The sequence below is a fragment of the Lycorma delicatula genome, chromosome 8, assembly GCF_047948215.1.
Source record: "Lycorma delicatula isolate Av1 chromosome 8, ASM4794821v1, whole genome shotgun sequence".
Lineage (NCBI taxonomy): Eukaryota > Metazoa > Arthropoda > Insecta > Hemiptera > Fulgoridae > Lycorma > Lycorma delicatula.
In genome coordinates this window covers 109,005,648-109,020,131 of record NC_134462.1, presented here as the reverse complement: position 1 = coordinate 109,020,131, position 14,484 = coordinate 109,005,648, and the positions used below count along the sequence as shown (strand labels likewise).

General features: G+C 26.4%; 1 protein-coding gene across 4 annotated transcripts in view; it reads right to left on the bottom strand.

The window, feature by feature from the left end:
- The window catches only part of Glut1 (Glucose transporter 1), a 205,386-nt gene that overhangs the window by 70,139 nt on the left and 120,763 nt on the right, over window positions 1-14,484 (bottom strand). Inside the window, exon 1 of one of the 4 annotated variants that reach the window (XM_075372489.1) lies at window positions 4,258-4,570. The exons of 2 other annotated variants lie outside the window; for them this stretch is intronic. In XM_075372489.1, the coding sequence (XP_075228604.1) occupies window positions 4,258-4,545 (288 nt within the window). In that variant the 5' untranslated portion in view covers window positions 4,546-4,570. Of the gene's footprint in view, window positions 1-4,257; window positions 4,571-14,484 lie in introns of those variants that run through there. One more of the 4 variants, XM_075372490.1, reaches the window with a different exon arrangement.

Sequence of the window (14,484 nt, the reverse complement as noted above, 5' to 3'; positions counted from 1 at the left end):
TTTTGTACAAGCAAGTTACATGCTTTTGTCAAATGATTTTGTCTTTAATGGTAGAAAAAGATGGGGCTATTGCATTAAGAATCGTTAAAAACTTTATGATAATTGAGCTGAAGTAATATATACTAGCAACTTGCCAATAGTTATAAATATGGCTCTAGGAACTAGTGGCTTCTAAAAGTACCACTTTTTTCATGTAGAAATTATTCTACAGATTAAAATTTATCATTCAATATATTTTAAAAATTAGTGAAATGTAACAGCAAATAATTAAAAATAATTAAACAAGAAATTACTTTTAAAGTATGAGATGGGAGTCTATATAAGTTTAAAAAATGAAAGTACAAAAATAATTTTAATTATAAAATTTTTATCATCACATTTAGGAAATAAAGAAAACATGAATTATTTAATGGTTACAAAACCTTTTTAATACTCGAGGAAGAAAAATTCAGAGAAATGAAAATATTTGTATTTATGCAACAAAAATGAAATTGTAATGATTTCTGACATAAAATAAATTGATGCACTTATTGTTGCTTTGACACAATTCTAATTAATAATCATTTAAAGCTATAAATTAAATTGTAAAAAGATCTCATGCAATAATAAGAAAAGTGCATTTCTGTTTGGAAAAGAAAAAAATAACAAGCAAAATAAAATAAACTATAATGTAAACATAATAAAACAAATATCAAAGATATGCATCTATGTTCTGTTTAAGCAGAGGAGTAATCACTAGATTATGCTTAAAAGTACCATGTATGAAAAAAAAAAGATAAAAATAATAAGCCCACTGCAAACTGTCTGCTTTTAGTATAAAGACTGAATCTAACAGAGACCGTAGAATACTTGGAGGCTTCTAGAAAAAATTAAAAACAAAGAAAAAAATTGAAATTATCTGCACAATCCAATATGGATTTGAATAAGCTAATATCACCATCTTTTATTTTTGTCTTACTTTGGGATTACATTAGTTAAACTAGTATTACACTACTGTACCTGATAATTATGGAAATATATTTGCAATAAGAAAACTGGTTTTTTCTGTTTTAAAGTAAACTCTTTAAACACTGAAAAAAAAATCCGAGAATTTATTCTAAAATACAATATTACTCTGAAGTTTATTCCATTACAACATTTCTAAAACTTACAGTGGATAATAAACATGTAATATTAAGTCAAATGTGAATACTACTCGATTAGAGCTCTTGATGAGTTGAGCACAATACTCAGAAAAACGGCAACCTACATTAACCTCACAATAAATAATTCTCAGCCAAATATAAAAATTATTTCAAAATATACATTAACTAACTGCATACAGTATAAAGTTATATTTTATAATAGAATGTGAGGTTCCTTTCTAGATATAGGTCTGAAGCCTTTACAAGAACTGCAGTTCCTAAGAGGTCCTACAATGAACAAGCTAATAATTGAAATAAACATCTTGAATATAGTCTCGATGAGATGCTAATTCACAAAATAATAGATTCCTCTGGATTCCTGAATATAGTCAGATAGGGAATGTTTGAGAAGGTCCTGTTTTTCTCTACCTGACATAGATTATCATGGAAGTCCCAAGTGGCTACAAAATACATTATCTTTGAATGCGTTTCCTTGGGCAGAAATGTTTCCATATCTCTAGGTCCAATCATTCAGGTAGTATGGACATTTCAAATTCATCAGGCATAATGGAACATTAGAGATAAAGAACCAAATACATTTTGTCAGTTTCTTCAGAGGTACACATTAGCTATTATGGATAAAGCATCTTAAGAGCTTTCTCCTGTACTCTTATAATACGATACATAAATAAATTAGTCTAATTAAAAAGATAATGGTGAATTCGTTTTCAACAGATAAATAGCAAACAATTAATCTGTAAAACATTAACACAGACACATAATCTTCAATAAGACAAGCTATGTGAATTTAAAACATTAAATATCATTCTTAATAAAATAAAAAAAAAAATAACAATAAATAGATTTCTACTGTAACAGTCATATATTATAAATATAAGTAAATAACTACAAAGCTAAATATATTACATGCAATGGTTTATTAAATGTCTGTTAAATAAAATCGATATAAATAGAAATACAATTCTGATATTTAATAGAATAGAATTAATTAAATATAGAATACATTCATTATAAATTAACTAAAGGTTTTTTGTTCAGTACTAATTTGAAAAACAAAAAGAATTCAATTTATAGAACATAAATTAATTAAGGGTTAATACATAATTTCCACTGGATTATGTATATTAGGTATTAATCTGGATGTGAGGTATAAAATGTTGTTTTTTTCAAGAAACATTTTAGAGGGAAAATTTCATTCCGCAAGAAAAAAGAATGGAATACATATAATTAAAGGATATGAAGACTAAACTGAAAAGATGAGTGCATTACAAAAAAAAGATATTAAATATAAAATAAATAAATTCTAACCTAAATGTTTTTATGATAAGACAATGAACTGTTAAAATAACTTTTAATTTTGATGGTTCAAATTAACTGTTTTAACTGAATATTGGATGATGAAGTAATACCTTTACTTTATTAAGATATTGTTAGAGTCTGTGTTCAGCACAATGCTCTATTATTTAAAATACGGGTAGTAATTCCACTTTTAAGTGTACTCAAACACTGGATTGAATGTGTACAAGCACAACATAATTAATTGACATTAAGGAATGAGATAAACTTAATACATTAAGTTAATCGGTTAAACTTAACACTTAATTTTACCAAAAAATGCTAAAACAGCGATTTTATCCAGCCAACAATACCCATTAATCACAGTAAAGTTTTATAAAAGTAGCAAGTTCTATTTTTGCAAGTAAATATTAATTAATTTTTGTAGCAGTAAAAATAAATGAGTTCTAATTACTTTGAATATTTTTTTTTTCTGAAACATTTTTATTGTACCTAATAATACAAGATAATCTAATAAGCCATATATATATATATTTAATTTACATTTTAATCCGCATAGATTTCTGCAGTATTTTGTTAATGATCTTTTTAACTTGTAAAATAAAATGGCTGAGAAATTGTAAAACAACCATCTGGTGTGTAAAATAACAATCGGTTTTAGTTTTGTTCATTTTTTTTAATCAAAATGTTCTGAAAAATTCACTAAATGAATCTACAATTACATAAAAAAATGTTCTTTTTGATTATGTAAAATAGATAAAACTGAAATATCAATTAACAAGACAGATAATTATGTTTTATTCTCATTCAAAATTTATCTATCTGAGATAAATAAATTAAATTGATTATTAAGAATTACATGATAAAACTAAATAACAAAAAGCACAAATTATAATTAATATCACCCATTATCTAAAGTACCACTGCATGAGAATTTGATGGAAAAAATAAACAAAAATAGAGAATCCATTTAGTTAAAACATAAAAATGTTCAAAAATTTATATTCATCATTCTAAGACAGGTATTAAACAAAGTTTATTCTTTGAAAATGTTTTTGTCAGATGGCTTATACTAAAATAACAAAATCAACAAAAAAAATTTACCCAAAGCCTAGTGTACACAATAAAAAAATACACTATGTTTTGATCATATTAACAACATTACGTTTGTATTTAATGTATCTATAAACACTAGTAGGAGAGATAAAGCAGTGAGATTTAAGACCAGATGTCATTTGTGACATCTTTAAGTTGAAGATAAATTATTCAGTTTAAGATTATTTTCACTTCATCTCTGACAAAGTGAATAAAAATAACTGCTTACAGGCTGAATCAAATCCTGGCCATTTATATGAAAAAGCCAGAACTTTACTGATGATCTAAAACATTTCTGATGAACAAAAGAACATGGTAAAAATAATAAGCCAAAAAATATTTCAGAAGAGGTAGTTTATCAGTAAATGTGTTTTTTTTAAATTTAGTAATACCTGACTCCTCCTCCTGTCTTTTCTTCTTTAGTATTTCTTTTATAATTAATTCTTTAATTACAAATAAATATGTAACAAACCATTAAGAATTAGATTGATTTTTTAATATATATTGTACACTTTTCTAATTAAGTAATATCCTTTTTCATCTAATTACAGTAATTAAAGATTCTTAGACATCAGATATTATTTAATATCCATAAAACAATATTTGGAGATGATAAATTATTTTATAAGTTGAGTAACTTTCACATGCACAATAAAAAAAAAAATTAATAAAAACAATGACATAAAGAAGAAAAAATTAAGTAAATAATGATTTAATGGACCTGTTCAAGAAGGCGCAGCTTCCTCCGATGCGTTTGCTCCTCAAGCCGGTCGACATACTCTCGGAGCTCTTCAATCTCTTCTTTGACTTGCTGAACGGTATCCAGCTCATTCTTGATGGCGACCATGTCGCGTTTCACTTCGGAGACCTCGCTCTGGCAAGACTCGACCGATTTGGTGAGCTCCTGCAGCTGTGAACGGATCTCGCAGAGTGCAACAGTCGTCTCGAGCTGACCGCCGCGGTCCCCTCTCTGCAGCTCATCCAACTTGGCACTCAGGTTCATGCTCATCACGCTCACCTGCTTCTGCAGACTGCACCCGAGCATGCCCCTACACACCTTACCTTACACTCTAACCCGACCCCAACCCAAACCCAACTCTGTATTACATTACATTGTTCCCATCATTTTCATCGAGACAACAATTATAGTCAAACTAAACCCAAATCAATAAAATATATAAATAATTGTAATAATTATGCTGAAGGATCCATTTCGGTCTTCTTTACCACATCAGCCAGACTAATAGCATAAAAAATAAATATTAGCAAATAATGTCAAAAGTAAACCATAATAAAATTAAATAATTTGATTAAAAAAAAATCATAAACAACTTTTCAGTAAAAAGCATCTAAACAAATCATAATTAAAGCAATATAAAGATGAAATTTTTTACAAATGCCACATCACACAAATACAATTCAACTGGTTTTGAATCCTTATGAATTTCTGAGGAAACTGTGATACATGGTCAAAAAACGTTTGTAAAATTTATAGAAATTTAAAAAATGACTATAATGCAAATTGTGAATTTTTTTAAATGTTCCATAAACATTACTAACTGTTTTATGTATACGTATCCTTCTAAGGATTACAGAAATAAAGGCCCATAAAATTGTACCAAGTGCAAGGCAGCATATATAAAATTTTATTTCAATTAATCTGATTAAAAAACTTATTTTTATCTGAATGAATATCATCTAGCTACTACTCAATTTTGGTCATATTTATTATGTAAAAGTAATAAAGCAGGCTGAGATTTAATAATTATTATTATGATGGATGACAATGAATTTTTTTCTACCACAAAAATTGACAATGGTAGAAATCTAAGAACATTAAAAAAAAAACTAAACAATTTAAACTAAAATACATTTACACTGATACTAAAATACAAATGAGACTGAAAAATATGGAATAAGGAACAATCACTGTTTAAAAAATAATTAGATTACGCATACAGATTAACAATAGAAGAGGAAACAAAAAAATGTTTTCATTTTCTTTTAAACAGTATATTGTCATAATGTACTAGAAACCCTTCCAGCCACAGTAAAATTCACTGTTATTTCATACACAGATGACATTTGTGTTAGTGTTTAACCCACAACTTTATATTCAAAGTTTATACACTGGACGAAAATAAAAATAAAAAATTGGATCTACGTCAGCCGGTAATGTGAAATTTGGAAGCCTTCAGGATATTCAGTAGAACTTTATTTAGTCGGGTAATTGTGCTCTTTCTTTATGAAGAGAAGGTAAAGTGTTTGTTCATGTTACCTAGTTTCATGAGGCTGGACTGTGATAGTAATCAGAACCTGACAATAAATGATAGTTATGGGATAGAACTGAGGATCTAACAGGATTAAATACCCAGTTTGGCTAGTCCCTGATCTTTCAACCTTACATAAAGGAGGGCTTAGTTAATTTTTGTGTTATTTTGACACCAACATTCTGACATAACAATTGATACTACCTAATTGTAGGATTGCCATGATGTTGAGAATATAAATAAATTTCTTTAATCAGTAGCACTGATAATGCAGACTAAATGCTTTAAAGTGTAAGACTCTTGGTATATCATTCCAAGAGGTATTTAGCTATTAGGTTGAGGATGAACCTACAAGAAAATCAATATTACAATACGATGACTTAATTATTCCTGCATAATGATTTTATTTGATCAATAATGGGTATCTACATCTTTTTATCTTGGTAAAATACTTGATATAGAGAACTGCATTACTATTACAAAATAAAATACAAATAAATAATTAAATTTACAATATTCACATTTCAATTTTTTTTTTAAAATTAATGATAAAAACTCTAAAAATTTAAACTTTCAAATTTTAAAGTATAAAAATTCATTAATTTGTACTTAATGCCCATCCATCCAAGAAGTTATGGTACTTCAAAACTAGAAATTTCAAGTACTAGAGTTTGGGAAAAACTGCTTCTTAACATATCCTACATCTAGGATATGTGTATTTTATACATACTCATATGTATATACATACATACATGTATATATATATATATTTTTTTTTTTTCATGTATATTTGACTGAAAATTAATGTTTCAAATATCCCTCTAACCGTTTCCACATTATTATTTGATGAGCTCACATAAATGGCTGTGAATTTTGCTATTAACAAGCATAATTTTATTTTCATGTAATTATGTGTTGTTACATGAAAATTAAATCTGGTAAAAAATGGAAAACATATCTTATATTATACTTTAAAAACTGCATAAAACAAAACAGAAAACAAGCATAAATTTTCAACATTATCAGTAGAATCTGACAAAGAAAGGTCAGCTCAAAAAAGGTACTGGCCATAAACAAAATTACTCATATTTTATATTTACCTTATGGTAAATAAATTTATCATTCCAAAAGTAAATAAATTTATTTCTACAATTACATCCCAAGATGATCAATCGGTAACTGATACTCAATATAGTGAAGATATATTGAGTCAGAATATCTGATTACACAACTAACCACAATTTTGTTAATATCCTGATGGTTTTAGATTCTAGAAGAATTCTGATGGGAAAAATAATTAATTGCTACCTTATCTTGGCTTATCACTCAGTCCAGACTTTGGATAACAGCAATGATAATAATATCTGTGTGATTCAAACTTATCTTTGGACATTTAACTATATACAATTATGCTTCTACAGATTTAAATGACAACTCAAAATAAAATTTCCTACTAACGCATATTTATATAATTCCTAATAAAACACTTTAAAACAAACACATTATTTCTTTGTCAATTAAATGAAAAAAAATAATGACCCAAAGCAGTAGCTAGACGAACAAAAATTAAAATCTCATTTAGTAAGAACATAATAAAGCAATGCAAACAAAAAAATAAGTAAACAAAATTTTTTTTTAAAGATTTAAACATTATGCTGTACTTAGATATAAATTAATGATAATGATAAAAATAGCAGAAGCTGTGATGATAATATAAAAAACTAAATTAATTACAATATGAAAGAAAAAATTTCACTATTTATTTTTAATGTTAAAAGAAGCAAAAAATTAATTATAAAGCATTAGAAAAGATGCAAGTTTGATAGAACTGAGAAAATGATGCAAAAAAAAGTTAAATTGGTAGAATCTTGTCAATTACAAAAAAAGCAAACAACTAAACTGAATTCTTTAAATTTCAGTAACAAAAAATATTGAAGTAAAATGTGAGAGAAAGATTTCTACTTCAAAAATTAACTGACAAAAATGAAATAGAAGAAAATATTAACATGTAATTTACTTTAACTTACTTACTCTCTCTCTCACACACACACACACACACACACACACTCTCTCTCACACACACACACCCACACACACACACATACACACACGCGTGCGCAAATAATAGTGAAAAATAATATTTTTTATATAACTCTTTAAATTGCAACAGTCTAAAAGTTTTATTGTTCATAATTTATAAATAATTTCATAAATGGCTGAAAAGAGTTAAAAACTCAAATCATATTTGGCTAAAAAATATATTTTATTTTATAATTTAGGTAAATCCATTCTTGTTTATAGAAAAAAACATTACATATGTACTACGAGTACACATGTACTTGCATTAAACTATTGTAATGTAGTTAAGTGGATTTCAATGAAATTTATTATATAAAATCAAACAAGTTATAATGTATATCAAATTAAAAGCTGAGTTTTAATTTTTGGCATACAAAATATTGCCCGGATATAAGTGACAAGTATTATTATTAAAATGCAGTTAGCACTATAAAAATAATTAATAATCTCTAATAAAGATGAATACATGTTAAAATGAATACCTTATAACAAAAAAATTACATATTTTTGCAGTTCATTGAATAATAAACTTTAAATATTAAATACGATTTAAAAGATTTTAAAAATATATTTTTTTTTAACAGCGTGTAATTTATTAGTTCACACTGCACCACTATTGTGCAAAAATTAAAAGGGTCTCTATTGTCAAAAATTTTACACTACGAAGGAAAGAATATGAATTACTATTTAATGTAAATAAAATGAAATTAACATAAATATATTTACTAAAAAACAATGCCTGTTTTGTCGTGATACTATAGTGAAAGGTGAATTACACATTATGATCACTTCTACAATTCCTAATTTTAGGTGGATTAAGAGGTCTGTTTTAGGAGATTAATTATAAGCTCAAACCTAAATATAAATATGTGTACTAAATCTGTGCTCATGGTTTTAACATGTGTACATCCCACCCCCTAGACCCAAAATCTAAGATATTATTCTGCATCAATGATCTTAACATTGTCAAGGTTCATTCTGATCCATGAGTATTCTATTTCCTGCATCTTTTTTAGAAACCCTTTGAAGGGCTGTAGCTCTAATAAGAATAATTTTTTTCTTCTGTAATTGTAATGATCATAAACTCCTTATCATAATCAGTTCTTCAATAAGTGTTCAGAAATGTTTTTTGTTTACGCCCCTAAGGGCATGTACAATAAAGGATGTCATGAATGCAAACAGAGTTTGATCTCAAAGAGTTTCTACATTGAATACTACAAACTAGTACTCAAAAAACTGTAATTACTATTAGTTTTAATATTTATATGATTATCCATATATATATATATATATATATATATATATATATATATATATATATATATGTCATAAAATAATTTCTTTGTTATAAAAAATATATTTGAAGTTGTTGGAAATAATTTTTAAAAAAATTATTTGTATTATGAATTTTAAAATCATTAACCATACCAAACTGTTTTAAAGGGACTTCAGTAAAGCAACTTCAATAGTAGAAGGAACTTCATTTATGTTTTTATCTAAAAACAGCATTTATTTAGTTAAAAAAGTAATAATGTTTTTTTTTTTAATAGATAATTAAAATTGATTTGATGCACATAATAAGCTCTAAAATACATATTTTAGAAAATTGATACAGAATTAAACAAAAAATAAGTATAATTTTTAATAGATGATTCTGGCATCAGTAGAAAACTGAAAATGAGTCCTTCAGCAATAAATTATATAAATAAAAAATGTACATTTATGGATAAACACCTACCTACCTACATACTAATTTTTAAGAGGAAAAACTGTGAAAAAGTTTTAATGAAGGAAAGTAATTTTACGTAATTACAATTAAAAAAAGAGGGTGGTCATGCAAAATGCGTGTGTAAAATTATAAACATTTTAAAACGTTTCCACTTAATTTTACTTAAAAAAAAATACATTAATTATAGTTTTCTAATTTTAAACTATGATTAATGTAATGTAAAAATGGGAAAATGCAATATCAGTAAGTCCCTATTTTATTAATATCCCATAATTTAGATCCCATTATTATTTATATTAAAAACGTTTAGTGATCTTTAAGTAATATAATATTTCTTATAGATCACTAAGTTATATATAATAATAATAGTAGTAATAGTAATAATGATAATAACAATAATAATAACAGTTATAGTAATAGCAATAAAAATAATAATTCAAAATTATCATACCTCTATATATCAATAAATAATTATTATAAAAAGGGTTAATTTAGACAAATAACAATTAACCCTTTTTAATTTTAAAAAGAGTAAAATTTACTTCAGCAAGAAAAATTATTTATACTTTAGCACAGTTAAATAACTGGGCTGTTAAAATTTTTTATCATACTGGTAGTGAATAAGGGATATAAATAATTCATGCATGTTTTTTTGTGATTGTTTACTAATTACCGCTAGCTAGGGGTAAGGAGTGTGTACATGAATAAAACTGAATTTAGAAGTTATTATTTAAACGTACATGTGCACCAATTCTTTCAAGCAAAAGTGCTAACAGATCTGTAAGGATTGGAATCTGTGCAATAGAATGAGAAATTCAAATAAAAGTACTCCAGTCTACTTATAACCATGCTGCTCTTGCAAAATCTAATCCTCCGATTCAACTTCAGTAACATTACCGATAAATAATCCTCAGGTCATATTCTAGAACAATCAGTAATTTTACAGAATATATCACTATTCTATCGAAAGGAAATCAACTATAAGACCGAGTACACCTTGCTGATGATACTTAGGCTTTTTAAAGTAGCATCAACAGCACCGGTGAAGATTTAATTAGACTCGCCAATTAATACACTCATATTTAAAAGTATAATTTATTATCTCTTTATTTATAATGATATAGAAATAAGAAATTAAAGATATAATTTATAATGAGATATCATATACCTGCTTACAAGATGAAACGGTACAGCAGATACAGGTCTAAAATAACATGAAATATATAAGCTAAACTTTTGTAAAATAAGTCTGTAACTGATTTTTTAAAACTGAAAATGGTGATAATATTTTTTGATGGTGAGAAAAAATAATGAACCTAGATAGAGGGGATTCACAAGTCCAATTGCAACATCATTATCTAGCTGCACAGAGGCAAAATTAGTAAACTGTAAAAATGTTTTTTAAATGCATCACTTTGTAATAAAGATACTCTTTTAAAAACATCAAAATTATTCAGTGCAAATAGTAATGACACTGGATTTATAGTTCTGGGAAAAAAGATTTACAATATATATTTTTACTAAATAATTAATTTTATTTAAATTAATATCAATAAAAATTACACGATGCAGTAATAAAAAGAAAAGAAATTATTATACTATCAAAATTCAAATTATTCAGTTACATAATCCCAAAAAATCACAGGGTTAAACCTTATACTCTTATTTATCTCACAGACATGAGCAGCATATTTTAAAAACGTAAAATAATATTTGACAAAATACTACCGGATCAAAGTCTGGAAACAGTGCTATCAATTAAAATTTCTTTTTTGCAACTAATGTATTTTTAAAACAAATTAATTATAAATTTTTAAATTACCATGCTATTAGCATGGTAGTTAAAAAAAAAAAACATGCTAATTAATTAATAAGTATTAGTTCTAAAAAGAGCTCCTACACAATCGCTTATTTATTAACTGAATAAAAGGCCACTTTAAGTAAATTTTGATAAAGAAAAGAACAATATATTGAATATTATTCTCTACAGTAAAACATAGCAAATTGAAAAAAAAACTATATACAGAGGTATGAAAAAAATTTACTTAAAAATATCACATATTATCGACTAACAAAGTAAGAAAATTACTGGAATAACACCAGGTAATAAAAACAAAAATATAGTATATAAGATATTTAGAGTTCTGAAATTAAGTTGAACAAAAATAGTGCAAACATTTTTACACAGCACAATTAAAAAGTCTCTCTACAGAAGCAAATGATAATCTTTTATAATAATTCAGTCTCAGTGTGTCATAAATAAATAAAGTTTATTTCACATTTAATTTTTATTTACACAAACATTGAAATAAAATCATATCAAATAGATTAAATTATTTTGATAAGTAAAATACACTGTTGCTTAACACTGAAAGACACTGATTAAAGTAGAAGAACTATAAAGAACTATTTTTTATCTTGGAGAAGTTATATAATGCATGTGTAGTGTGAACAAAAAAGTGAAGGGGTATCGGTCAACGTCAGTAGTTAACTGAACTCACAAAAAAGTTGTGAATATATAGTAACAGAATTCTCAACTTAGAAGAAATCAGTAAAATATTAACAAAAAGATAAAAAATAGAAAATATTGTTACAATGAATCAATCAAAATATACAAAAAATGTATTCACTGTATAGAAAGGTTATAATTATAGAAAATTATGGACCAAATGAGGAATGACATGAAAGTGAATGGAGATTGAAAGAAACTGTTATAAAATCAGTAGCTGGAGAATATTTGTTAAGAGGTGTCAAGAAAGAAGAAAAAGAAGGATTGGAAATGTATATAGCACAGAGTAAATAAGAAAGATTAGAAATTCAGATGCACAATTAATGAATGAATTAGTAAATAAAAAAATAAAAAACACAAAGAAAAAGATATGCTAGAAATTTACACAATTTATTATAACCTAGAAATCTTTTTAACAGAAAATATGATTCTTGGAGGTCAAATATTCTTCTTTGCTCTAACTACAGCTAGTAATGATATGAAAAAAATTTAATTGAATCAGTAAAGTAATTACAGGATGACAGTAATTACAGATTACAGTAATCTGTGGTGAGATATTGCTATACCATCAGAGAAAAGGTCTACATCCTTGCAGTGCAAACATTTTTTATAATATAAAGATTGTATTACAAGGAACAGTAATATAAGGATATAATACAAAAACAAATCTCTCAGAAATTCTATAAAATGGTCAGATGCCTGTGAGCTTAACTTATATAAGTGTGAAGATACCAGCCAGTAGGAAGAATAAACCCAGTTAGATAAAGAAAAGTATAATGCAAGGATAGATCAAGCCAAGGGTAAAACCACAGCAACAGGTATCTGGGTGGGATGATGATGAGGTTAGAATTCCCCCTCTTCAAGGGCTAAAGCGCTGTAGAAATTTTTTAAGATGAAATTTGATCATGGAAAATCAACTTTATTTATTATACAGTATTTTTATACTAAAAAAAAATTATATTGTTTTTTCCCTAACATATTTTTGAGATATGACAGAAGAAGATTTTACTGTAAAGCCGTAACTCATTTCAGTTCTGATACATTTTTCTGTATCAATTGTTGGACTAAATTACAATTACTTCAATGTAAAACAAGCTGATAAAAAATGGTAAACAAATATCTTATCAATTTTAAAATAATAATAGCTGAGTGGCAACTTTTCATCTGGACCTCAGCCTTCATTTTGGTCTTTCACCTGGAGGTCCCAGGTTCGAATTCCAGTCGGGGATGTCATTTTTCATACTCTACAAAACTTTCATTTCATATTCTTCCTATACATAAGCTTTGACTTTCTGTAGTAAATTTCATCAAGCAAAAAAAAAAAAATTACAATGTTTATGCACTTGAATCCCTAGACCCGTAGGGGTTAAGGGATCAAAAAGATTAATATGACATAATTTACAGGACCAGGGAGTCAGCTTCTGGAATTAATATGACAATGGCTAAAACTAAAGTTAAATAATGGATATCTGAGGATGTTAAATCATTCTTAGCCCTCAGATAATGTTTACATGTTTTTGATCAAAAAGAATAAGCATTCTACACTACATCTCTTCTTAGATACACAAGAGAAGTTTTGGGAAACTGGCCTGTTTTTTAAAAAAAACTAGTATTTTCAGAGATCACTTAAAAACTGTTGTTTTTTACTATAAAACTTTAGTTTCATTGTATTGATCACACCAACAGTTCAATGAGAGACTAATGGACGGACATTTACTTACAGAATGTTGTATCCTGTAAAACTACAGGAATATATTGTTTAGATTAATCCTTTCTTTCAGTTGAAGATACTGCGATAATAAGTCAGGTTCTAGGTTATACCAGAGACATAGAACTAAGTTGAAAAAAATTAAACAGCTAGGGACGAACACAAAATACTTATAGTTTAAGATATGAATGGCTGGGATCCATTCTTCAAATAATGGATTTCAAAAGTTACAACTTTTTTTTACTAGTTTATCATTGTGTAGTCACTATTATTTGTTTACTGTAGAGAAACATTTATTTTTATCAATGAAATGTGCTGTGTATATTTTCAAAATCATTTTTACGCATCTAATACAAATCATGAAAATTCAAAATTAAGGAAACTTTACCACTCTGTGACTTTATTTCTTAAGTAAATAAAAAGAGTAGAACAGCATAATTTGTTATACTAATAAGATAATGAAAGTAATAAACTTTAATAATTATCATTTAATACAAATCGAATTAATTATCTTTTCTTTGTATTATTCAGAACAAAATTTACTAATCAGCCTTTATTGTTTTTTTTTTTAGTTGCAATGACTTATGGGCAACAACATGCAGTATCCAATAAAGAAAATAAACTGTCCAATTTTATTAACTTCAGTGATCTAT